Below are 26,704 nucleotides of genomic sequence, written 5' to 3'. Positions count from 1 at the left end.
TTTATTCCTTTGGCTTCCCTGACATTTTTATTGGATTGCTTTTTCTATTTCTTCCTTTTCTTGTTGTGGGTGTCTCCCTCTGCCTACTCCTTAAACTTGGTTTTCTCAAGAAGTTAGTCCTTGGGTTACTTTTCTGTAACCCTACATTCTCCCTAGGTAATTTAATCCACTCTCGGTTTTGATTAGTGTCCACATGGGGTGTATTACTTCTCTCAAATATCTGGCTCCGATTCCAATTTCTGTCTCACACTTCGGGTTTTTATAGCCAGTTATCTTTGGGATACCTGTGTGAAACAACTCTGGTTGTACTCTACTACCAACTTTTGCCACATGCATTCCTTCATGTTGAATGGCATCATCCAGCAATTTCTCCTATTCCCTAACTTCCCATACCTGATGATCATATCTGAATTATCATCTCTCTCTTCAAGCCACATATCAGAAGTCTTATTGTTTAAAGAAATTCTAGGCCAGGTGCAGTGGCTCACGCCTGTAATCCCACCACTTTGAGAGGCTGAGGTGGCAGATCACCTGAGGTCAGGAGTTTGAGAGCAGCCTGGCCAACGTGGTGAAACCCCGTCTCTACTAAAAAAATACAAAAATTAGCTGGGCCAGGTGGTGGGCATCTGTAATCCCAGCTACTTGGGAGGCTGAGGCAGGAGAATCCCTTGAACCTGGGAGGCAGAGGCTGCAGTGAGCTGAGATCACACCATTGCACTCCAACCTGGGTGACAAGAGTGAAACTCCGTCTCAAAAAAAAAAAATTTTTTTTTAAGAAAAATCTATAGATTTTAAGGTCCTAAACACTCCATAGCAAAAAAAATTGTGTGTATATTTAGTTGGTTGAGGCACTTCTTTCTAATCGTGAAAAGTTGAGCCACTGTATGCCACTATAGTGCTGAGCCACTAGTTATTTTTGCACATTAACAAGTGAAGCCCTAGTTTAACTCTAAAAATTACTATGTAGAACTTACTTATACTTTCAAATAAATTTACATGAATTTACTTAATATATTAAAATGCCACTTAAGTAATTCCATAAACTATGGCTCAGCAGTCCATCTTTCCTTGAGAGTGGCCCTGGTTAATCTTTTTTTTTTTTTTTTTTTTTTTTTTTTTGAGACTGTCTCTCGCTCTGTGCCCAGGCTGGAGTGCGGTGGCGCAATCTCGGCTCACTGCAAGCTCTGCCTCCCGGGTTCACGCCATTCTCCTGCCTCAGCCTCCCGAGTAGCTGGAACTACAGGTGCCCACCACCATGCCTGGCTAATTTTTTGTATTTTTAGTGGAGACGGGGTTTCACCGTCTTAGCCAGGATGGTCTCGATCTCCTGACCTCATGATCCACCCGCCTTGGCCTCCCAAGGTGCTGGGATTACAGGCGTGAGTCACCCCGCACCCGGCCTGGTTAATCTTTATGTTAATTTTTTTCCAAGACTCTTGGGTTTTACAATTAGAGGTTCAGTTAATCATTAAACTTTATCATTGTTAGCATGTAGATAGCTTTATATTACTTGTACCAACAAAACTTAATTTTTGACACATCTCTAATAACATCACTTTTCTGTTTTGGAAGATCAAAGCCATCGGCCAGACAGAGTTGAATGCAAGCAATCCAGAAGAAGTGTTACAGCTGGCAGCGCAGAGAAGGAAAAAAAAGTTTCTCCAAGCAATGGCAAAACTTTACTTTTAAGCAGTTAAATTTTTTTAACTTTTATTTTTTAAACAATGAGCTAAAAATAAACAGTATTAAAAGGTTAAGTTTATATAATACATATGTACACAATTAGTGGTGTTTTCTTTTCAGACAAAATACTGAAACAAATATTAGTTTAAAAACAAACTATACAGAAGACTTCATACCATAACAATAGCTTAAATTTACAATTTCTTCAAAGGGAGAAGAGATTCACATATCTGACAACAAACTAGCAATCTAGTTTTCTAATTAAATCTACTTTATGATGCTGGATTTTTTTTTTAAGCTAATTTAAAATATTTAGAAATAGCTAGCCTATGTACAGCAAGTTTTTGTGTCTTTTTTTAATAAATAGATTTCTAGGAGTCAGTATATATTTGATACTCTTCCTTAAGAAAATAGAAGTTTAGGTCAAGTGTTCAGCTTTATCACTTTGACACTGTCCTTATCTCACAATGGAGGAATTTAGAAAGGACTTTAACAATTTTACAAACATAAATAAAGCCTTAGTCACACTAAATTAAAAAAAAAAATTCCTTAGGGATATCTTAGAGTAATAAAGTGACTTCCTCATATAAATAGTTTGAAAGGGTACTTAAGTTTTTCACCCAAATTGTGATATACAAAAAGGTTATTACCAAGCAACCTACATGTCAATAAAGCCCCAGTTAGAAAGGAGCCACAGCATTTACCTTGTTTATCATTTCTTTGGTACTCCCACTGTTTAGAGCACAGGTTGAACACCATGTTCATCTAAGCCTTATTAGTTAAAAAATGTGTTATGGCAAGGCAAATAAACTAGTTTAAAAAACATTAAATTTCACCATTTGTAGAAATTCAAGTTTTATAATAGCTTGCTATAGCAGCTATAGATAAATTAGTCACCTTATTACAAAACTAAACTTTTGTAAACAAGTTTAATTTTCAAGAACCAAATTGCACTAGTCAAGAGTATAGGAATTTTGAGAATCTAACAACTAGATTCAAAGTACTATATCACTTAGTATATACCCTTTAAGGTAGCACTTACCCAGTCGAAAACTCCAATGATAAAATTCCTAGTTTATCAAGATAAACATAGTAACACTGGATTAAAGGAAAAACATTGCTATGGTATAGACTGTGGTTGGCTTCTATCCAGTAACCTTGGGAATGAACACATCTTTGTAAACAAGTCCTGCTGTTTCTTTAACAGCTAACATAGGAAATAATTAAATGTATTCTTTAGTGCCAATTGTAAGTTTTAAAATCAAAGAATGGCAGTGTAACTTATGAATTGGCTAGGACAATCAATCACAGCACTATTTTCCTGTAAAACTTTAGTAGTTCAGTGATACCAGTTCTACCCAATACTTGGTGAATTCCAACTTGTTTGCTTAGTTATCTTCTTTAGTGTTTTCCTGGTGGTTTTTCGGTGCTCTTCGGTGGTGTCATGATGCCTCCATTGCACACTGGTGACAACTGTCCCCCTTTTCTGAAGGTGTTTACGTAATTTACTTCTTCCTATACATGGGAAGAAATCATAGTCAAACCAGACTTCTGGGTACTTATTTGAGATTATTTAGGTCTAATTTTAATAGTCTTTTTATGTCTTTGCAAGTGTGAAGGGTCATATTCTGAAAGTTTCTGTAACATGTTATATATATTTTTAACTCTTATTTAGACTGTTGGCATTGATCTTGAGACACTTCACAAATCTTGCTTTGATTTCAAAGTAATTTTATTAACTTTTCTACATTTTGAAATCAGTGTGCCCATTAGAACTTTCTTTCCCCTGATCATCTTATATAACTGCCTGAAGGAGAACTCTATTCCTACCATCAGTTTCAGTTACTTACTAGATTCAGATAGCAAAGCCAAAAAACTCAAAAAAACATACCAGCATAGCCAAATAATTTGTATGTGTCTGGATATTATGTCTGTCTTCCATAGGAATCTTCTTAAAAGTCTTCAGCTTCACTGGACTAGTACTTTTTACTACATTGACAAAAGGTACCATCCAATCTACACATTCTGAAATACTGTCCCACTCCAAACCTAGATAGAAAAAAGTTAGAAAAGCATGAAGGTTGTACATCAGAAACTATCTTATATATGCCTGATGTACTTGGTACTGGTTTTGAGACAGTTATTTTAAAAAGAAACCAAAACAAATCATAACCAAAAAGTTTAGTATGTCAGAACAGATTATCACTCTCAAACTATTTACATGACTATGTTGAAGGGAAAAGGGACTTCAGAACTTCTTAACCAGTACCTTCTACATGTGAAATTGAAATGGTCTGGCCGGGCATGGTGGCTCAAGCCTGTAATCCCAGCACTTTGGGAGGCCGAGACGGGCGGATCACGAGGTCAGGAGATCGAGACCATCCTGGTTAACATGGTGAAACCCCGTCTCTACTAAAAAAAAAAAAATACAAAAAACTAGCCGGGTGAGGTGGCGGACGCCTGTAGTCCCAGCTACTCGGGAGGCTGAGGCAGGAGAATGGCGTGAACCCGGGAGGCGGAGCTTGCAGTGAGCTGAGATCCGGCCACTGCACTCCAGCCTGGGTGACAGCGCGAGACTCCGTCTCAAAAAAAAAAAAAAGAAATTGAAATGGTCAAATCCCAAAGAACTCTTAAAGCAGAACTATAATGTTGATTCGTTTCAACTGTATTTAAATTCCATTTGGTCTTTTTGTAGATACACATTCAGGATTGGAAAGTACTTCTAACAGAAAGGTAATCACCGAGCAGCTAATTTTTTTTTTTTTTTTTGCCAAAGTTTTAAATTCATGTTTAGCAGAATGTTAAAGTTCAGAGACTATAGTCCCATTAGTAGTTGTGAAAAGGTAAGAAGACAACAAATAGAGAGTCTTACCTGAGGCTTTCTTAACCACTTCAATGGAGGTAAAATGGCACAGGGCAGCAGCAGTCAGTATTCTGTACTGGAACTCTAATGAATCAATGGCTAGAATACACAGATCTAAAAGCTAACAAAGGAAAAACAAAAGTACAAGCAATTTAGGAGACGGATGAGTACTAAATGTCTCTTGCTAAAACTTTAAGGGACCTAGAGATAAGCCACCAACCTGAAGGAAGTAGACAAGGAAAGACCGTTGCAGTACAATGTGACATGTACTAGCAGGAAGGGCACCTAAATCCAGATTGGAAAAGATAGTGATGGCCTCAAATTGCCATAAATGAGTCTTATAAAGTAGCCAGGAAGATTGGGAGGCAGAGAATGTTCTAGGTATAGGAACATCACTTGAAATTCAGTTCATAGTTCAGAACTCCTAAGGTGAAAAATATGAAATAAGCAAGGAGTACCTTCTTTTCTTATCAAGAAAGATGAGGGGTGGTGGCTAGAGAGAGGCATGGCCTAGATTGGATCACAAAGGGTCTTTAAGAAGTCAGAACTTTATAGGCTGATTCTTGAAGCTACTGGAAGATTTTTAAATCAAGAAAGTTCCATTTTAAGAAAGATACCTTAGAATGCAGTAAAACAGACTAGAAGAAAACCTGTTTATTAAGCAGTGAGATTAGTTAAAAGGCTGTATAATCTAGGCAATAAGAGCTGAACAAGTAGCAGTGGAATGGTATAGTGTAAAAGGACAAGATTTCACACATTTGAGAAGATACTTGTGCAGCGGAATTAAATTTCAATTCTGTTTGTCCTCATTGGTCCAGAAAGTAAGAGAAATGGGAGAAGAGTTGGAAATTGGAAGTGAAATATTACTGTTATATACCTCTAGAAACTCTACATTGTTTATTGGCTTATCAAAGATTTACCCTATCAGAAGGGTATAGCTGCCTAGGACAATCTGGGATGCTAAGAATTCTGGATGAAAAAATTAAGCTTTTAAGCTTTTAATAAAAGGTTTTATAAACCAATTCCAGTATACTTAGAGGTTATCCAATTTGAGTATTCATAATGTGCTAGATGTAAGCACTATTGCCCACAAATTTTAACCTAGGTGACTTAATATTCATCCCCAAATGTCTTCCATATGTTGAATTTTTCACTTCCCACACAGAATAAGAATGTAGATTTTCTTCACTTTTGTTATATGACAGATACAGCAGCCTTAAGCTTACTTACGAGAAGTAAGCAAGAAAGAATGGGATCTCCTTTTTTTTTTTTTTTTTTTTTTTAAATTTGAGATGGAGTCTCACTCTGTTGCTCAGGCTGGAGTGCAGTGGTGTGATGTCCGCTCACTGCAACCTCCACCTCCCAGGTTCAAGTGATTCTCTTGCCTCAGCCTCCCAAGTAACACGTTGGCTAGGCTGGTCTCAAACTCCTGACCTCAAGTGATCTGCTTGCCTCATCTGCCCAAAGTGCTGGGATTACAGACCTGAGCCATACCGCCCAGCCAGATCCTCCTCCTCCTCATCTAATTACTTACTTTGTTAAATATGCTAGCCTGGAAAAGTTTACTTTGAATTTATGTTCTAAAAAATTTTTTTAACAAAGTAATTTTAATTCTGATATTTAACTTGATAGGTACTCTGTGTATCCAAATGTAAAGACATCATACAGAATAATTCTGTGCCATTATAAAGCTTAAACACAACTAGCTAAAAAATGCTTTTCCCCTTTATATCAAAAAAGATACTTTAGTTTGGACTCCTAAAGAATGAAAGTACTCAGAAAAGTGTAAGGACTTTGTTTTCTAGAAACATTAAGCAACATAAACGTTGGGGACAGAACTTTATGCATCAAAAGTTTTGTTCTAGAATTAAGGAGTGAAGTCAATGTTATTATTTTGTGATATAGCCTATTTAAGACTATACACTAAAACCTGTAATTAATAATAATATTACCATTGAATCAATAAAAATGTCAGTACCTGAGCTATTTGAATGAATGTTTCCTGAGAATACTGAGGTAGAAGAACTTTAGGAGCATCTTTAAGAGCATCAACTTGGAGAAAGAGATTTAGCCAGGAGATGATTGTTACAGGACAAAGTTCCCATTTTAAAGCCTGTTAACAAAATTTAAAAATGCCTGTTAATGAATGTAGACACATATATCACGTTATATAGTAGAGTTTAGAGGTTAAGTAAATTCCCCATCCAACCATAACCATTGTCAATATTTTGATGCATTAACGTCTTAGAACTGGATCCTAATACCTCAGTTTTGACTTTTTACATTGTAGTATTTGAGATTCAATCATAACTACTTATGTTACTTAGTAACATGGTTTCTTTTTTGCAACTAGGAAAATATAATTATTACCTTTAATATAATGAGTTCCATCCTTAAGATATCCTCTTCACTGCAAGCACCATCAGTGACGTAAGCAAACTCTTGGAGTTTAGGAGCGTAGATTTCCTTTAAATTGTAGTTTTTTTATTGAGTACAATTGAGATAGAAATTAATTACAAATGTTCCTCAGTTTACAATGGGGTTACATCCCAATAAACCAAAATATCGTTTAAGTAGAAAGTACATTTTTATTTTCTTGGAGAAATAAGCAAAAATTTAAAAAGTACATTTTCTTTTTTTTTTTTTTTTTTGAGGCAGAGTCTCACTCTGTCACTCAGGCTGGAGTGCAGTGGTGCAGTCTCGGCTCACTGCAACTTCCACCTTCCAGGCTCAAGTGATTCTTGTGTCTCAGCCTCCCCAGTAGCTGGGATTACAGGTGTGTGCCACTATGCCCAGCTATTTTTTGTATTTTCAGTAGAGAGAGGGTTTCACCATGTAGGCCAGGTTGGTCTCGAACTCCTGACTGCAAATGATTTGCCCTCCTCGGCCTCCCAAAGTGCTGGGATTAACCACCACACCTGGCCAGAAAGTGTACTTTCAACTTACGGTATTTTCAACCTATGCAGACATAGCCCTGTTGTATGTCAAGGGGCATAATGAATGCAGGTTGTTTTCAACCATCATAAAGTCAAAACATTGTAGGTCAAACCATGGTAAGTAGGGGACCATCTATATACAAATCACACACAAGCTTCAGATTTAAGGACAGCTTCACTAAGTAAATGTAAATCTCAGTAAAATAATTCTATAGTCAAACTTAGTAAGACATTTTCATATCTAGGTATCTAGTAACTATATTGATTATCAAGACTTCTTTTCATAGAATTGACTTTGAATTTTCATTAACACAACTAGAGTATCTTATGTCATTTCAGTTAAAGAACAACCAAACTTGTTTTAAGATTGCCTGATACATTGGTCAGATCAAAAGGAGACACCCTGCTGGGTGCAGTGCAGCAGCTCACACGTATAATCCCAGCACTTTGGGAGGTCGAGGTAGGAGAATCATCTGAGCCCAGGAATTTAAGATCAGCATGAGCAACAAAGAGAAACACTGTCTCTACAAGAAAAAATAGCCAGGCATGGTGGTGCATCCCTGTAGTCAGCTATTCCAGAGGCTGAGGTGAGAGGATCGCTGTAGCCTGGGAGGTCGAGGCTGTACTGAGGTGTGATAGTGCCACTGCATCCAGCCTGTGTGACAGCAAGACCGTGTCTCAAAAAACAAAAGCAAAGCACCAAACAAATAAGGTCTAGAAACTAAAAACATTTCCTTTACCCTAGTACAAAAATATGGTTAGTCAAAAAATACTTCACGCAGTTTGGCTAACAGGTCCGTTTTAGCACTCCAGAGAAGAATTAGAATCATCAAAGGATTAGGTGTCTCCCACATAGGAGAACAGGCTAAAAGATGAGGATTTCGGTCTAGAAAGTTGTCTAAAACAGTATAATTTCAAGTAAGGATAGACTGAACACAAGTTTATGTGCCAAATTCAGCAGAATTTGGGGATGGCTCTTAAAGCTCAAAAGACATTTAAAAGAAAAAGGAAAACACTTAATATATGATCACAATCTCTCTTCTTTCAAAATGATACCAGCTATAAAAGTCTTAGGTGAAAGTATTGATGATATCCATCACGTATTAAGAAAAGTAAATTGAGCTTATGCGAAGGAAAATCTTAAGAAAGGAGTTGCCTTCTATCATGGCAGCACCATCAGATACAAAAATATTAGGCTGGCCAGGCGCGGTGGCTCATACCTGTAGTCCCAGCACATTGGGAGGCTGAGGCGGGTGGATCGCCTGAGTCAGGAGTTCAAGACCAGCCTGGCCAACATGGTGAAACCCCATCTCTACTAAAAATACAAAAATCAGCTGGGCGTGGTGGCAAGCGCCGGTAATCCCAGTTACTCAGGAGGCTGAGGCAGGAGAACCACTTGAACCCGGGAGGCAGAGGTTGTACTGAACCCAGATCATCCCATTACACTCCAGCCTGGGTGAAAGAGTGAGACTTTGTCTCAATAAAAAAAAAAAAAAAAAAAAAAAAAAAAGCTGGATAAAACATTATTCTAACCCAACACAGTATTCATTTCATTTCATTTTATTAGCTGTTTAGTTTTCAAAGGTCATTCTGTTTAATACAAATGCTATAATTATGTATATAAATAGAGCATCAATGTTTCGTTTGGCAGAATGAGCCATGGGACATTTCACTTAGATACTAATCCCAGAATCTAAACCAGAGATTTATAATAAGGCTCAGACATTACAGAGGGAACTATGATAATTTATCATTTATCCCTGTGATAATGTTCAGAAAATGTACTGAGAAACAAAAACATTCACTTTTCTAAGGAGTTAATATAAGACATAGTATTCTTTGGGATTAATATGTTGATTAAAAAAAAAGTTTGGGATAAATATATCTAAGGATAAACTTTGAGAACTTACCTCAAGTTTGGAAGCAATGAATAATGAGGTAATTCCAATGAGTTGAAGCATATTTTTATTTATATCCTTTTGTGTCAACATAAATCTATCAAAAAAGTCTTGTGCAAGATAAAATGTTTCCCTATGAAGTGTGTATACTTCACATACCTAGAGAAGATTCCAAACATTTAAATATTATCCTCTGAATTTCTCAAATTAGAAAGTCATCTCTCAGCATATCAGATTTTAAAATATGTTTAAGCCAAACTGATAGCAAAGCTAAGATAGGAAAGGAAAAAAAGAAACTAACATGTGTTATTAGGATAAACAAATCTATTACTATCCACATTTACTAGTTTTATCATTTTTCCTACCTCATTTATTTTTCATATTTTACTGCACTGGTTAAAAATTATCGAAGGATACTGAACGTTTAACATTGGTCATAAAATCTTATCCCTTGTTTCTGACTTTAATAGGAATTGCCCTGATGTTTCACTATTGTTAATAATAATAATAAATAGTATCTGTCATTTCCACACTTTTAGGAAAAGCTTGTAATTCTCACAGTAACTCCTTAAGTAGGTACCATTATCCCCATTTTGGAGGTGAGGAAATAGAGATATATACCAGAGTTTTTTTTTTTTTTTTTTTTTTTTTGGAGACAGGGTCTCGCTTTGTCACCCAGGCTGGAGTGCAGTGGCTCACTGAACTTCTGCCTCCCAGCTTCAGGTGATTCTCCTACCTCAGCCTCCTGAGTGGCTGAGATTACAGGTATGTGCCACCATGCCCAGCTAATTTTTTGTATTTTTAGTAGAGATGGGATTTTGCCATGTTGGCCAGGCTGGTCTCGAACTCCTGGCTTCAACTGATCTGCCTGCCTCAGCCTCCCAAAATGCTGACATTACAGGTATAAGGCACCACACCTGGCCACCTGAGTTTCTAATAATAAGTTAAGAAAATCTCATTTGCTGGCCGAGTGCGATGGCTCACACCTGTAATCCCAGTACTTTGGGAGACCAAGGTGGGCGGATCACTTGAGGTCAGCAGTTCAAGACCAGCCTGGCCAATGTGGTAAAACCCCGTGTCTATTAAAAATACAAAATAAAGACAGGTGTGGTGGCCCGCGCCTGTAATCCCAGCTACTTAGGTGGGTGAGGCACAAGAGTCACTTGAACCCAGGATGCAGAGGTTGCAGTGAGCCGAGATTGTGCCATTGTACTCGAGCCTGGGTGACCACAGCGAGGCTCCACCTCAAAAAAAAAAAAAAAAAAAAAAAGAATGTCGAATTTCAAAAAATGTCTTTTGCATCTATTGAGATCTTAGCATTTTTCTCATTTACTGTTAAGGTAATAAATGAATAGATTTTCAAATGTTGAATCAAGTTTGCATTCCTAGACTGAAGAATATACTAAGACAGAGTTTAACACTGCCGGATTTGATATATTCTGTATGCTGTTCCATACATAATCGTATTTAGGAAAAACAGGAATAAATTGAATAGGATAACCACTGGATGAATATCGGTATAACAAAAAGGAAAAAAATTAAAAATTAACGTAATTATGCTTAGGTTGATTCCATGATCACTAGACACTCAGAAAAAGTCAAAACCCAATGCCTTCTTGTGCTCACAATTAAAATACAATCTTTCCTTCTAGTCAAAATAAGGAAAAAGATGACCTGATGCAAAAGGACAACATGGTATAGTCTTAAAAACTGTTCTGATAGCTTCTGAGATCTATTCTGCCATGTGCTACTCCTCCAAAAAGTCTATGGTCTTTTTCCCTTAGAATGCTTCATCTCTGTCTTAAAGACAGACTACAGAGTAAATATCCAAGAGTTGGGGGAAAAATCAGTTTGTCATCAACATAAGTAATCATTTCCTCAATAATAATTTTAGAGACTTTTTTAGAGCTATTATCCAGAGAAAGGGAATGGACCTAAATAAGAGAGAAAATTCTGGCACAAATCTATAGGGGCTTCAGGATCACTATTCCTTCAAATTAATGGTATATTTCAGAAAAGAATAGAAGAATATAATAAAGAGAAGGTACCTGGACTATAGAGGGCTTAGAGCTTCCAGGTATCCATAATCTCATTACGGTTTAGGATATAGAAATCAGGATTCCTCATCATCAGTTGATTTTGTTAATACAGAAAAAGACTTCAGAGGGCCCTGAAGCCTAGTTCTAGTTCTTCACTTTGTATAGCATAATTCAAAACCTAATCAACTATACATTCCATTCACCTTGAGTATCTGTGGCACCTAGAAAGTGGCTGGTACATAGCAGTACCCACAGATAACAGGAATTCTGGATTGAGTTTAGTTATATGTAGTAGGTTTGTCATTTTATAGAGTCACTTTCCACTTTGGGTACCATCAACTACAGTAAGTACCTCAAAGAAGACAGCTTCCTGGGGATGAACAATAAACTCTGGAGAGTACATGGAAAGCATATTTACAGCTAAATATTTTCCATCATACAGAGACAAAGGAAATTTGTATTGGTGTAACATACCTCTAAAAGCCAGTCTAGAAGTATGGACCTCATCTGTGGTTCCAAGTCAGAATGCAGAACTTCAAGATGTTTTTCATGAACATATCTGCTCTCCTTTTTTAACATGTTTAGCCAGACTTCTTTTGAACACCCCCAGCTATGGAAAGAGAGGGAAAAAAACATAAATTTTTTTTTTTTTGAGACAGAGTCTCACTCTGTGGCCCAGGCTAGAGTGCAGCGGCACAATCTTGGCTCACTGTAATCTCCACCTCCCGGGTTCGAGTGATTGTTGTGCCTCAGCCTCCCAAGTATCTGGGAGTTATAGGTGCCTGCCACCAAGCCTGGCTAGTTTTTGTATTTTTAGTAGAGATGGGGTTTCACCATGTTGGCTGGGCTGGTCTCAAACTCCTGACCTCAAGTGATCCACCTGCCTCAGCCACTCAAAAGTGCTGGGATTACAGGTGTGACCCACCATGCCCAGCTAAAAACCATAATTTAAATTGTGCAATCCATGTAATATACAAATTCTGTTTCACATAGATAAAATTCAACTTTCAGACACTGAAATGCAACTTTTTTTTTTTTTTTGGAGACGGAGTCTTGCTCTGTTGCCCAGGCTGGAGTGCAGTGGCTGGATCTCAGCTCACTGCAAGCTCCGCCTCCCGGGCTTACGCCATTCTCCTGCCTCAGCCTCCCGAATAGCTGGGACTACAGGCGCCCGCCACCTCACCCGGCTAGCTTTTTGTATTTTTTTTTTAGTAGAGACGGGGTTTCAATGTATTAGCCAGGATGGTCTCGATCTCCTGACCTTGTGATCTGCCTCCCAAAGTGCTGGGATTACAGGCTTGAGCCACCGTGCCCGGCCTGAAATGCAACTTTTAATTAGAACTTGGAAGAAGCTCTTAGAGTAAATTAGAAAAAAACCTTCTACCTTAATTTTTGGAAACCATTTCCTTTGCATGAATAAATAGAAGCCTGAAATAACAGTGGGAACCTGGACTATGATCATCCAAACTTGCAAAGGGAGTGCTTTCTAGTCCCACTTATTTATACTTTACAAAGGTTGCTGATAAAAGATAACCATGTTGCTTTTCCCCTAAGTGGTCTGAGGTAATCTGTGAAAATGGTTGGCTATTCACTTGACCTGGAAAACCCCAAAAAATCATGCAACTTAAGAGGTTCAAATCTTTGTGTTCACTGTAAGAACACTCGTGAAACTGCCCAGGCTATCAAGGGTATGCATATATGAAAAACCACGAAGTGGCCAGGCATGGTGGCTCACACCTGTAATCCCTGCACTTTGGGAGGCCGAGGTGGGTGGATCACCTAAGGTCAGGAGTTTGAGACCAGCCTGGCCAACATGGTGAAACGACATCTCTACTAAAAACACAAAAAATTAGCTGGGTGTGGTGGCATGCCTGTAATCCCAGCTACTCAGGAGGCTGAGGCAGGAGAATCACTTGAACCTGGGAGGTGGAGGTAGCGAGATCACACCATTGCAGTCCAGCCTGGGCAACAACAGCAAAGCTCCGTCTCCAAAAAAAAAAAAGAAACACCATGAAGTATTTTTAAAATGTCACTTTACAGAAACAGCATGTACCATTCTGACATTACAATGGTGGAGTTGGTAGGTGTGCCGAGGCCAAGCAGTGGGACTGGACACAAGGTTGGTGGTCCAAAGAGTGCTGAATGTTTGCCGCACATGCTTAAAAATGCAGAGAGTAATGCTGAACTTAAGAGTTTAGATGTAGAGTCTCCGGTCATTGAGCATCTCCAAGTGAACAAAGTACCTACGATTTGCCAGCGGACCTACAGAGCTCATGGATTAACTCATACATGATCTCTCCCTGCCGCATCGAAATGATCTTTAGTGAAAAGGAACAAATTGTTCTTACACCAGAAGAGGAGGTTGCCCAGAAGAAACAAAAACTTACGGCACAGAAGTAAATTCAGTGTTAAAATAAATGCAATTAAAAGTGAAAAAGAAAAGTTTTCTCAAGAGCAATACAAAAATTTAAATACGTAAAGCATGTGATCACAGTCAAGAAGTCTCAATCACCTCTAAATAGATCATCTATAGCAGGATCACCTATGGGGTGGGTAAGGTGGGACAGAGTCCAGGGAAAGGGGGATTGGTGAGTTTAAGTGTCTGATTCCATTAAATTCCTTATTAAGGCCAATCATAATACACTACATGTTTTGTATAAGCTGTACCTTTAGTATACTCATGGACTAGAAAAAAGAAGTATAGACCTTACTAAGTTTGGTAAGAAATAGGGTTGATACATCTATTGAAAAAGCTTCCTTTGGGTTGAAGCTGCAAGAAACAAGAATAAAAATTTTAAAGGAAAAAGCTGTACATGAAAAATGTTTCTATCTTAACAAAAAACTAATTCAGTCCTGTTGAATCTTTATAGTACTCAGCAAGCAAATGAAAATAATTTTATGGAATCAGTGTTTTAAATACCCGTATCATTTGCACTACTCTCAGATAAAATGACATATGTTTAAATATTAGTAAAGAAAACAATTTTTACGAGTTTTTCTATTTTATGACAGCAAAGACAAAATAGTGCCATGTATTAAATCAGCACAACTTTATATCTTTGAAATAAAATTACTGAAATTTTTCTTACCTTAAATCAGGCAAAGGTGAAGGATTAATAAAAAGATTCTTAAATCTGTAATTTGTAAATCTGGAGAAATCACTTGTTCCTATTTCTTTGTGAGGTGTTTCAATGATAATGCAAGGACTGATCCCCCCAGATAATACAGGTGGCCAACAATTCTGTCATTAAAAATAAAGAAGAATATCAATTTGTGCAAGGAAAACCTTAGTTTTTATAATGGATCTTTTATAAATGAAAGCTAATATGTCTAAAGAATTGTAATTTTAGCTAACATAGATGGCAATATAGCTAATTTGACATTCATATTTTATAAACAAGCCATATAACTCATGTTGATTTTTATAGAGTAACAATGTTTTAGACAACAAAATGCAATTCTGGTAATAGAAGACACTAGGTGTTGAAGGAGGCAGTAATAAAATGCATCCGTAGTCTAAAATACTAATCACTTTCAAGATCACAGAATCGCAGTTCTCTGTATCTAGCAATAGTAGCAGGGACCATTTTTTTTTTTTTTTTTCCAAATAGCTCTTTTTAAAACAAGTGTGCTCTGATACTTTTGAATATTTGAAGGCAAAACCTTAAAAATGGAATCAATTACTTAAAGGATCCTTTTCCCAATAATGCTGGTTTCAAAGGCAATCACTATCTCCAAAGTGCTTTCTGTAAAACACATAGGAAGAAGAGGTACCAAAGGGCTGCGTGCCAGGCTGTCAATGATCTCACATCCTATTTATGCCCAAGAAGCAGCTATTAGGATCGTCTACTAGAGTCTGCGAGGGAACAAAGAGCAGTATATTGGACAGATTAGGCGGGCCCTGGTGCACCAGGCAGTTCCAAGAGGGAGGGATTTACAAAAAGGAACCAGCTGCTTGAAGACACTTACTCTGCAGCTGTAGTAGGATTCGGGCACATAGAAACCACCCAAAGATAAGCGCCTTCCTGCTGACCTCTAGGGGCATTAAAAGTAAAAGTGTCAGAGGAATCTACTGCAAAGCAATAAACACATAATTCTATTCTTATTCGTCTATCCTCCATTTTCCCCCAAAACCCACCCAGTCCAGTTCTGCATTACCCTAATTTCATACTGATGTTTCTTGGTGACCTCCTCTCTTCTTTTTTTGACATCCTGGAAAACAGAAAAGACTATTGGTAAACTGAAGTCCCAGCATGGCATTTCGTTCCTCCCTCTTTCTCCTTAAATCACCTGGGTTGTTTTCCTCTTCTTGGCCTGGATTATCTGGACTTCTTGGGGTGACTCCGTCTGGCTGGGCTGGGGCTGCTGCTTAGCTTGTAAACGGCTACTGTGGTGAATTTTTAAAAAGGAAGTGTAATTAGTAAGTTAAAGGCGGCAACTAATTTGAAACATGTCTCTAAGACAGATGTTACCTTCGTCTTGACATTCTCTTCTTTCAGGTGTGTAAAACCTCTGAAGGGGGGAGAGGAAAAGCCGCAGTCAAGTACATTGTCATTCACATTCTCCAAGTGCTGATTTGGAGGTGAAAGCTCAGTCCCTCCGAAGGGGGCCTGGGCCGTGTGACCCTGCCATCTTCTGTGCTATGTTAGCTAGCTCATGGTAATTCATTTTGGATACACGCCTGCATTTTCTTAACTGAATGTCCAGCCGGGACGCGGGTGTCCAAAAATTTACCAAGCACTCCTGGCACCTTGAACGCGTAGGGAGGCACATCTTCCTTAAACGGGTTTTTCTGGGTCCTCCACCCTCTCCCCCGTACACCGGGAGTGGGGCTTGGGTAGCGCCCCCGCGTCCCGCCTCCCATCCTGGACGAGCGCGGAGAGGGGGATGTGGAGGCAAAAGGCTGTGGAGAAGCCGGTTCCGCGCCAATTTGGAGAGCGGCGGTGGCGGGGAAGCGGGGGGCGGAGGAACCGAGACTGGTGTCACGGCCTTCAGTCTCCTTTCCCTCCTTCCCGGTCCCGCAGCCCTACCGCCGCTCGGAGAGGCGCCGGGACCCCAACTCCAGATGGGAAGCGGGGGGCGGGGGGGAGGGCAGGAAAAGGAGCTAAAGAAAGGGGAGACTGGGCTGGCCGGGAACTTTTCTCCCCATGGAGGGGACCCGGCCTCCCATTCTCTCTCCCACGGGATAGCTCCCTAAATGAGGGTGGGATAGAGAAGCCCCTAGAATGAGGGGCGGCTCTCCATGCCCTGCCGCTTCCCGGCCCCCTGCCAAGATTCCTGACAGAGACGGAACGCGGGCACCCATGACCCCCAGCCGTCTAGTTCTCAGCCCTCCCGTTTTTCCTCCCTGAGGCTCCCGCCTGTGGTAAGGGATCGGCCCAACTGGGCTTTCTTTCCTCCCGCATCCCCCCTTCGCGCAGCACCTCCTCACCGCCAGACCCGCTACCGCTCGGCTCAGCTGGCGCCGGCGCCAACACAATATATAGGCCAGGCCGGGCCCGCCCCACACGCATGCGCCTCAGACTGACACCTCCGGACAGCGCGCTCCCCTCTCCCGCCCGTCCGCCCGCGCGCCCGCGCGCCGCGCCCTGCTTTCAGTGCGCGCCCGCCACCCGGAGCGGCTGTGGGGTGCATTCTCCCAGGCCTTCGGCCTGCGTCCACCGCGCTCCACGGCGCGGCCAGCGGCGGCAGGGAAACTCTCAGGGGCTCCTTCTCCGCGGCTGGCCTCCCCACCGCCCGGCTCCCGCATCTCCCGCCAGTTTGCTCTTGCTCCCTCCCACTGCATTTCGGGGGTATCAGGCTGCAGCTCAGCCCGGGCGCATAACAGGGCGACGTGACTCGGGCGACTATAGGGTGGCTGGGAAGTGACCGTCCTGGGGCGCGCCCTAGCTGTCCCGCCAAGGCCTCAGGGAACCCGGGTCTTTCCTGAGCGACGCGGGGACCCGAGGGCCCGCCCCTCGGGGAGGAGAGAAGCGTTGGCTGAAGAGCTGGCCAATGGGAAGCGCGGGCGGCAGCACAACGTGGAGTGGCTGCAGAATGTAAACATCGCTCAGCAGCGCGCCGAGCCACGTGCGGCTCTGCGCTCCTCAGTCCCGGCCCGCAACCACTCAGAGCCCGCTCCGCCAGCCCTGCGCTGCACGCTCAGGGAAGGCATCTCCAGCCCGCCTACCCAGGTATGTATCAACCCTGTTTTCCGGCTCCCTGCTCCCCCTACCGGGTTTCTCGCCCCATGGGTGGGTCGCTCCCTCAGCCCGCCGCCCTGCCCCTGCAGTGGCCTCCAGCTGCCACCCCGCAGTCCCCGCGCAGGAAACGCTCGCGCCACGCCGCGCCCTCCCTTGCTCCCTCTCTAGTCCCCACCTCCAATTCCGGGGTCCCCGAGGGTAAAACCCCTCTTTGGAGAGGAGCCCGAGAACGGCATTACCCCTCCCCATGAGCGCGGTGGTCCCCGGGGACATGGCCGGGTGGGAAGAACGGTCGCCACCACGTGCAGGCCCCGGGACTGCCTGCCGCGCCCCGCCCCGCCGCCGCCGCCAGCGCGCCCTGCGGAGCCCGCGCGAGCCGGCAGCGCGGGAGGGCGCCGTTCGCGCCCGAGCGCTGTTGGGAGGAGGCGGGCCCGACGCTCTTCCTTTACCGTTCCCGGAGTGTTTAAACTTAGGGGTCCCTTCGCTGCCTCTATGAATGCCCCCACAACTAGCGCACCCCAAAACTGCACATCATCAAGTCAGACTTGCAGCGGGTATTCCGCAAAGAGGTTTTGCGGCGGGAGCGGCGAGGCGGGGAACAGATCTGGGAACAAAGATCCCCCGGGTGGAGGAGCAGTGCGAAGCCCTCTCGGAGACCCGCGGCAGCTCGGGCGGGCCACGTCTGCCCCGGCCCTGAGCGAGCGGGAGGGCGAGCGGGCCGCGCCGGGGAGACGGAGCTGCGCGGGCGGGAGCCCTTCCCGAGATGCACCGGGAGGCGGCGCCCGGCAACTCCGGCTCCCGCCCGGTCTTTTGTGCTGCGCCGCTGGAACGCGCTTGAGGCCCGGGAAATAGCCGCCGCCGGACGGTCGCTTTGGGGCGGGCGAAGTCCTTTTCCACACTTTTTCCATTCTTCGTCTCGTGACGCCGACAAAGTAATTGTTTCTCTCCCTAATTTACCTGTAAGAGCTTTGCACAAGGTGACAGCATCAGGAGAAGTTCATGCCTTGTCAGTCCCGAGAAACTTTCTGCCATTTCTAACGATTAGGATGGCTCTGGGCGGTGCAGAAGTTGCCTCCCTTTTGCAGTCACTCAAAACGCAGTTGCCGGTATAGCTAGCTTAAAGGTCCAACAGCATGATGTCAAGAAAAGGGGTCAGGGGTCTCCCAACAAGCGTCACCTGATAGTGAGCAGAACTGGTGGCCCTCGTGGTTGAATTTGATTAAATGTACTGAAAACCAGTATGTCGAGCGACGTTTGTGGGATTCATCTTTGAATGATGAATGTATGCTCAGTACTGAGTTAACTAGTAAATTGGTTTTAAAAGACACTGCTCTTATAAATGTCGTTTGCCATACTCTTGGCTATTATGTGAACAGAATACAATCATAGTAAAGGAGAAATTAGAAAATTCCAAGACTTCTTTGTGTGGAGAGGAATAGAGTGAATTCTCCCATATTACAGGTACCTGGTCAGTAGACAAGTGGGTCTGTTAAAAAAAGAGAAAATAAAGGGCGGGGGGCGGGTATGTTTGTTTTTAGCTTGCTTTTTTCCTACTTATCCGTTTTAAAATTCACCTGAAGTATTTTCCTTTATTGTACATGTAAAGTTAAAACACCATGGTAAATAAACTGTTGGCCTCTACCATGCTTCTTTGGGGTAACTGTTTTGATTGCTCCGACATTCATTTTCAGGAGGAAAAAACCCCAGAAGATTCTTGGAGGCACAGGCTTAAAAAAAAAAAATTCAGGCTTAGCCCACCCATTTCTTTATTCTGTACATTTTCTTTAGTATATCTCCTCTGTCGAAGCTTCACAGATCCTTTTCTCTGTGCTACAGTTATGCTCATCTTACAGGACAAAAATTAAATGTCTTTTATTTCCAACTAGGCCTCGGAAATTGTTTTGTTCACCTTTTTATAGCCAGTATTCAGCAGTTCAAAGGCATAAATAGTGGGATTTGGGTAAATGCTGGTTTGAATTATGTGTAGGATATCCCATTACAAAACTTTAAGTCTCTAGGTTACCATGATGGATGATAGATGGATGGTGGAATTATTCCCAGTAAATATCAGACTCTTAAAAACATTAATAGACTCTATTTTTTAGAACAGTTTTAAAGAAAAATTGATCAGGTGGAACAGGACTTGCATATACCCACTCCCATCTCCCACCCACCACACATGCACAGTTTCCCCTGTTATTGACATCTTATAGTATGGCACATTTATTACCCTATGATGTGTTTGCTATTAATGAATCAATGTCGATGTGTTATTATTAACTAAAGTCCATACTTTATTCCAATGTCTTTAGTTTTTACCTAATATCTTTTTACTGCTCTAGGATCTCATCCAGGATAACCATAACATTTAGATGTCATGTCTTAGGTTCCTCTTGGCCATGGCAGTTTCTCAGACTTTTCTTGTTTTGATGACCTTGACAGTTTTGAGGAGTGCTGGTCAAGTATTTTGTAGACTAACCATGAGACAAAAACATCAGATGAATTCCAGTAGAGGAGTTGACTGGGGTTATGGGTTTGGGGAGGAAGATTATAGAGATAAAGTACCATTTCCATCACATCATACTAAGAGTTCATACCGACATCATGATTTATTACTATTGATGTTGATCTTGATCACCTGGCTGAGGTAATGTTTGTCAGGTTTCTCCGTTGTAAAATTATTCTTTTTCCTCCCTTTCCATACTGTGCTCTTTGGAAGGAAGTCACTGTGTGCAGCCCACACCTAAGGAGTGAGGAGTGATCTTTTTTAGGGTGAAGTATCTGTATTATTTTAATTTATTCTGCATTAGAGATTTGTCTCTTCTTCCCCATTCATTAACTTAGTCATTTATTCCTATCAGTATGCACTCATGGATATTCATTTTATAATTTGAATTATAATTCAATAATACTTTTATCTTGTTGGTTAGATTGTTCAAAACTTTCACCAAGGTATTTTTCACATGGTTTTATTGTCATGAGACTCATTTGAAGCTAAGCAAAAATGAATGGTGCTTAATGATAATCAGTATTTCTCACGTAACAAGAAAGGAATAAAACATTTTTTTCCCATTTAATGAAACTTGCTTATCCTTCATGCTTATCTAAAACATACCTAAAGGAAAAAAACACTTTGTATTTTAGTAGAGATGAGGTTTCACCATGTTGGTCAGGCTGGCCTTGAACTCCTGACCTCAAATCATCTGCCCGCCTCGGCCTCCCAAAGTGCTGGGATTACAGGCAGGAGCCACTGCACCTGGCCAATTTTTAAAATTAGAATCAGGTGAGGTGCAGTTTTAAAAACAATTTTATTGTTAAAATACATTTTACTATAAGATAGTTTTGACTTCACATACTATGTGGAAGGGTCATTGGGACCTCTAGATGTCCACAGAACACACTTTGAGAACTGCATAGATAGTTGCCCAAACCAGAATCCTGGGAGTGAACTTAGTCATTCCTTTCTTCTTTTTTTCTGAGCTCCATAATCATAGTTAATATTTCCTGGGTAAGATAGTGTGCTAGGCTGTACCCCAAGCCTTCACATACTATTCACTCCTTCAGTCTTCCACCAACACTATGAGACAGGTGCTAGTGACTATCATTCCTGGTTTATAAATGAGGAAGCTGAGGCACAAGTGTAGTTTGCCCAAGATCCACAGTAGAGTCTAACTCCAGCTCCCCTGTGCTGTGCTGCCTCCATTTATCACCAAATTCCTTTCTGTTCTGTTTCCAAGTCATTTCCGTATTCATGCTTTATTTCCCTCTGCCTTATTTCAGGACACCATTCTCTCTTCAGTGCAATATTCTTCTAACTGGTTTTCCTGACATGCATTGCCCCTTGCCGTCTGCCTTCCAACCTATTGCCAAACTGCCCTTCCAAAGCACAGATGCCACTCCTTAAAACCTTTCTGTGCCTCCAGTTGGATTAACAGTCAAACCCCAAAACTTAAACACACAAGACCTCTTGCGCCCAGGAGATCCCCCTACATGGAGCTCTCCACATCCCCTGCCCTTCTTACCTTGGGACCTTTGCACCTGCACCTAATTCTCCCCACCTCCATTGCCTTTCCCCAGCTAGATCCCATTTATTCATTAATACTCAAACACTGCCTTTTCTAGAAAGTTGTCTTGCCCTGTTCTGAAGTAGGACTTTATACCATCTGTTCTCCAACTTATGCTTGCCTCTACCCCTGCTTGTGTCTGCCAGGCTGTAGGGAGCCCCTGAGGGCAGGGGCTGTCACTTTCAGGGCTGGCCTGCGGCCTGGTGGACCCCAGCCCTCTTTGTGGAATAAATAGAGGGGAGGGGGCAGAAGTGTGCTCTTGGGGTGGCCCTTGGAACCTAACTCCAGGAAACACTTCCTTGAAAGAGCTTCGCAGCTGGCACCTTGGAGGGCTCAGCAGGGTGGCAGCAGAGCACTGCCTCTGCTCCTGAGCTCTGAGTACACCAGAGGCACCAGGGAGTCTAGGCAGATGAGCCTCTGGCTCTGCCAGCGCTGCGCTTGGCTGCCACCTCAGAGGGAGGGCCCTTAAGAAGGAAGGCATTGTAGATTGTGAGACGTAGACAGCACACCTCAGAGATGGTCAGTTCAGCTCCTTCATGATTCCTGAAACTCCACAGTGAGGAGAGAGAACAGAAAAGTTGGGCAGTGATGGAAATCCAGAAGCTCTGGGAGGTTGGAATATGTGGGAGGGCACAGAGTGCTCTGGCCGGGGCCCTGCTCTCCACTGAGGAGGATGTGGAAGTCACCAAGAAACACTGTTCTCTGTCCCCAGAGCTTGAGTTCTGTTGGACTGGGGAACAGAGGATAAATGTGGAATGGATAACTATTGTTAAGCATGATGCAAAGGAAAAGATGATATGGCGGAGGGGACTGCAGGGGCGGGGAGTGATCTGGGGAGGACTCACAGAGGAGGTGACATTTTATTTAGTTCAATCATTAATTCAACAACACTAGGGCACAGTGAAGCTAACAATTCCTGCCCTTTAGAGCTTAAATCTAGTGTAAGGGAGGGGGAATGTCATAGAAACTAATAAATATGTCAGATAGTAATAAGAACTAAGATGAAAAATAGGAGCAGGGTAACAGATAACAGGAGATGCTATGTTAGCTCTTCAGGGAAGGTCTCCTGGTGAGACATTTGAGCAGAGAACTATGAAGAGAGAATAAGCCATGCAGATAGGAAGGAAGAACTTCCTAAGCAGAGGAACAGAAAGCCCGGAGGACCTTGGCATATTTAGTGCACAAGGAATTTCGTATGGCTGGAATGTAGTGAGCAAGGGGGTGATGGAAGGAGATGCAGTGGGAGAGAATGTTTTAAAAGCATTCAGCTGGCTGCTTTGTGAAGCATAGACTCCAGAAGGGGAAAAGAGTAGAAGCAGGGAGACTGGATAGGAGATGGGTGCAATGCAGGGAAGGGGATGGTTTGTGGGAGCAGGCTGGGTGGTGGAAATGGGGAGAAGCACACAAAGGATATACGCTGAAAGTAGAGCTGTGCTGATGGATAGATTGAGGCGACAGAGACAAGTAAAAGGCAAGCAACTAGATGGGTGAATGGCTGTCACTCAGAGGAACAGCTGTGGGGTAGGACAGAATCAGGAGTTGGTTTTGGACAGGTTAAATGTTTTAAAATTTCCTCTACATTTTATTGTTATTATTTTGAGACAGAATCTTGCCCTGTCACCCAGGCTGGAGTGCAGTGGTGAGATCTCAGCTCACTGCAACCTCTACCTCCCAAGCGATTCTCATGCCTCAGCCTCCCAAGTAGATCATATTACGGGCATGCCATCACCATGACTGGCTAAGTTTGTTTGTTTGTTTTTTTTTTTGTATTTTTTGTAGAGTCAGGGTTTCGCCATGTTGACCAGGCTGGTCTTCAACTCCTGGCCTCAAGTGATCCGCTGGCCTCAGCCTCCCAAAGTGCTGGGATTGCAGGCGTAAGCCACTGTGCCCAGCCTATTATGAAAAATTTTAAACATCCAGCAAAGTTGAAAGGATTTTATAATGAATACCCATATGCCATACTACCTACATTCCACTATCAACATCCACTATGCTTACTTCATCACAGATCTCTCCATCTATCCATCCATGATTCCATCTTATTTTCTGGTGCCTTTCAAAAAAACAAACAAACAAAAAAACAGGATATATCAGTACACATCTCCCTAAGTACTTTAGCATGCATAGCATTAGCAGTTCAATATGAAATGTATAGCCTGGGCGTGGTGGCTCCCACCTGTAATCCCAGCACTTTGAGAGGCCAAGGCAGGTGGATCACTTGAGACCAGGAGTTCAAAACCAGCCTGGCCAACATGGTGAAACCCTATCTAAAAAACAAAAATTAGCTCAGCATGGTGACCCACCCATGCCTGTAATTCCAGTCACTCCGGAAGCTAAGGCACAAGAATTGTTTGAACCCAGGAGGTGGACATTGCAGTGAGCCCAGATCATGCCATTGCACTCCAGCCTGGGTGACAGAGTGAGGTCCTGTCTCAAAAAAAGAAAAAGAAAAGATAAACCTTAGGTATATAATCTTAATAAATAGACTTGTGGAACCCAAACTCTTGTCAGGTTGTGGAACATTACCATCACAGTGTTTTTGAATTTCATTCATGTTGTTGCATGTATCCGTACTTTGCTCCTTTTTATTGCTTAGTATTCCATTGTATGGATATATGCTACACTTTGTTATTTTTAAATTATTAGCTATTGTGAATAAAGGCATTGTGAACATTCTTGTATGTCCACAAGGAAGCCTTTTTATGGACATACATACATTTTTTTTTTTTTTTTTTTTTTTTTTTTTGAGATGGAGTCTCACTCTGTCACCCAGGCTAGAGTTCAGGGCCACCATGTCAACTCACTGCAACCTCCCTCTCCTGGGTTCAAGCAATTCTCCTGCCTCAGCCTCCCTAGTAGTTGGGATTACAGGCACCCACCACCGCGCCCAGCTAATTTTTATATTTTTAGTAGAGACTACTAAATGGGGTTTCACAATGTTGGCCAGGCTGGTCTTGAACTCCTGACATCAGGTGATCCGCCCGCCTTGGCCTCTCCAAGTGCTGGAATTACAGGCGTGAGCCACCGCGCCCAGCCCGTGTTCATTTCTTTTGAACATATACCTAAGAGTGGAATTGTGAGGTCACAGGCTAGGTATATATTTTATTTTGAGAACTAATAGGGGCTGGGTGCAGTGGCTCACACCTATAATCCCAGCACTTTGGGAAGTGGAGATGGGAGGATTGCTTGACACTAAGAGTTCGAGACCACCCTGGGCAACCCTCGCTCCACAAAAAATAAAGAGGTTAGCTGGGTGTGACGTTGTGCGCCTGTGGCCCTAACTACTCAGGAGGCTGAGGTGGGAGGATCACTTGAGCCCAGGAGGTCGAGGCTGCAGTGAGCTGAGATTGCACCGCTGCACTCTAGCCTGGGCAACAGAGAGAGACCCTGTCTGGAAAAAAATAAAGAAAACAACAACAAAACTGGCATAGTTACAATGAAGTACAGCCATGTGTATCAACCAGGATAAATCTCAGAAACAATATTTTTCAGAAACAAAAGCAAATTATAGGTCGTGTTCAATATGATACCATTTATATAAAATTTGAAAGCATGTGATACAAATTACATGTAGTTGTAGATACATACTTATGCAGTAATAGCATAAAAGCATGCTTCACCAAAGTAGTCATCAATTTCAGGACAGTGGCATCTTGGGTGGGGGGAGGTGATGAATGAGATCACAGGGGTTTATAATAGACTTCGGCTATATCTGTAGCATTTGTATTTCCTTAAAAGCATCTGAAACAAGTAGGGTAAAATGTTAATAGTTAATAAACTGAGTGATGGATGCACAGAGATTAATCTCTACTTTTTGGTTCTGTTATTTGGTAACTTGTTAGTTTTTAGGGTGCTGTTTCTGAACTATTTACTCACTACCCCCAACCCCCATCCACCCTGCAACCCCTAATTCTGTAGGTAATTGAGGCTGGGCTGAATCAGGATGTGTGGGGCGGACAGCACTGTCCTTTCCCACTCTTGTGACTCCCTCTTCTTAGAGACCCGGGGCAGAGCACCTCTGCCCTGCTCCTGGCTCCCTAGCCCTGAGATAACTTCCAGGCCTTCCTTCCCCTCTTGGTTCCTAAATCTAGGTCTGTGAACTGGGACAAGCTGTCCTTCCAATCCCAGTTCCAAACCTTGCTTAACATTGAACCTTGAACCATGTTTTAAAATAATTTGTTCTGTTCCATTGTTTTTCTTCAGAGACTCTAACTTTATGCAGTTTCATTTGCCTATCACTTCTCTAATGATTTTAAGTTTCTATATTTTACTTAATTCTGTTATGTCTTCCACAGTATCTTTCACAGTAGTGTCTCTTCTCCCTTGTGTTCCTTGTAATTTGTTTTTTTTTTTTTTTTTTTTTTTTTCCTGCAGTGTTTCTGTATTTCTGTCCCATTTCTTTCCTAAAGCAGTTTTTAATCTGCCGGCTCCTTTTTCGTGCCCTCCTGTGGTTTGTCACCTTCTGCTGCCTGACCACCCCTTCCTTGAGTTCTTTATTTCTGCTTTGTCATCTTCCTACATAACTGTCATTGCCTTATTACATTTTGTTTGAATCATAATAGAATATTGGGTTAAAATTTTCTTCTTCTGACCGGGTGTGGTGGCTCACGCCTGTAATCCCAGCACTTTGGGAGGCAGAGGTGGGCAGATTACCTGAGGTCAGGAGTTCGCGACCAGCCTGGCCAACATGGTGAAACCCTGTCTGTACTAAAAATATAAAAATTAGCTGGGCCTGGTGGTGCATGCCTGTAATCCCAGCTACTTGGGAGGTTGAGGCAGGGGAATCGCTTGAATCTAGGAGGCAGAGGTTGCAGTGAGCTGAGATCGCAGCATTGCACTCTAGCCCAACTGAAGGAGACTCCATCTCAAGAAAAAAAATTTTTTTTCTTCTTTGTGGCAAGATTTTTTGGATGAGTTTTCTTTCTGCAGGGAGGAAGTTTTGCCACTCTTTTTCAGATTTTTTTTTTTTTTTTTTTTTTTTTTTCTGGGAGAACCTTTTGTGGATTTAAAAAATCTTTTTTTTTTTTTTTGATGGGTCG

The 26,704-nt window shown here is 42.1% G+C and overlaps 2 protein-coding genes and 1 long non-coding RNA gene across 11 annotated transcripts in view; 2 read left to right on the top strand and 1 right to left on the bottom strand.

Moving 5' to 3' along the window:
- The window catches only part of INTS8 (integrator complex subunit 8), a 56,834-nt gene extending 55,065 nt beyond the window's left edge, over positions 1-1,769 (top strand). For both annotated transcript variants that reach the window (XM_050800478.1, XM_050800479.1), the window contains one exon: positions 1,573-1,769. In XM_050800478.1, the coding sequence (XP_050656435.1) occupies positions 1,573-1,689 (117 nt within the window). In that variant the 3' untranslated portion in view covers positions 1,690-1,769. The remainder of the gene's footprint in view (positions 1-1,572) is intronic.
- CCNE2 (cyclin E2) lies at positions 1,679-18,346 on the bottom strand. Of its 7 annotated transcripts, none has more exons than XM_050800523.1 (13): positions 18,119-18,240; positions 15,892-15,931; positions 15,710-15,806; positions 15,578-15,631; positions 15,389-15,454; positions 14,509-14,660; positions 11,894-12,029; positions 9,393-9,539; positions 6,917-7,012; positions 6,525-6,659; positions 4,556-4,667; positions 3,575-3,732; positions 1,679-3,198 (listed from the first exon to the last, which is right to left on the bottom strand). In XM_050800523.1, exons 2-13 carry the CDS (start codon positions 15,903-15,905, stop codon positions 3,085-3,087), a joined length of 1,281 nt encoding a protein of 426 aa, XP_050656480.1. In that variant the 5' UTR covers positions 15,906-15,931; positions 18,119-18,240; the 3' UTR covers positions 1,679-3,084. The 7 variants fall into 7 exon arrangements, with proteins under 7 accessions (XP_050656480.1, XP_050656479.1, XP_050656477.1 ...); XM_050800522.1 differs by lacking the exon at positions 18,119-18,240 and adding an exon at positions 17,777-17,892; XM_050800520.1 differs by lacking the exon at positions 18,119-18,240 and adding an exon at positions 16,851-16,955.
- LOC126960859 (uncharacterized) overlaps positions 16,993-26,704 on the top strand; it is a 43,693-nt gene continuing 33,981 nt past the window's right edge. For both annotated transcript variants that reach the window (XR_007728122.1, XR_007728123.1), the window contains exon 1: positions 16,993-17,592. This is a non-coding gene — a long non-coding RNA (uncharacterized LOC126960859). The remainder of the gene's footprint in view (positions 17,593-26,704) is intronic.

This window comes from Macaca thibetana, chromosome 8, assembly GCF_024542745.1.
Source record: "Macaca thibetana thibetana isolate TM-01 chromosome 8, ASM2454274v1, whole genome shotgun sequence".
NCBI classification, from domain to species: domain Eukaryota; kingdom Metazoa; phylum Chordata; class Mammalia; order Primates; family Cercopithecidae; genus Macaca; species Macaca thibetana.
Note: the sequence above shows the minus strand (reverse complement) of the source record. Positions and strands in the feature narration are given on the sequence as shown.

Coding starts and splice junctions, on each gene's coding strand:
- CCNE2 (XM_050800523.1), bottom strand. Junction 12,030..14,508: donor TCACCTTTGCCTGATTTAAG/GTAAGAAAAATT, acceptor CTCTTTCCATAG/CTGGGGGTGTTCAAAAGAAG. Junction 3,199..3,574: donor CAAATTATTTGGCTATGCTG/GTATGTTTTTTT, acceptor TCCCATGTATAG/GAAGAAGTAAATTACGTAAA.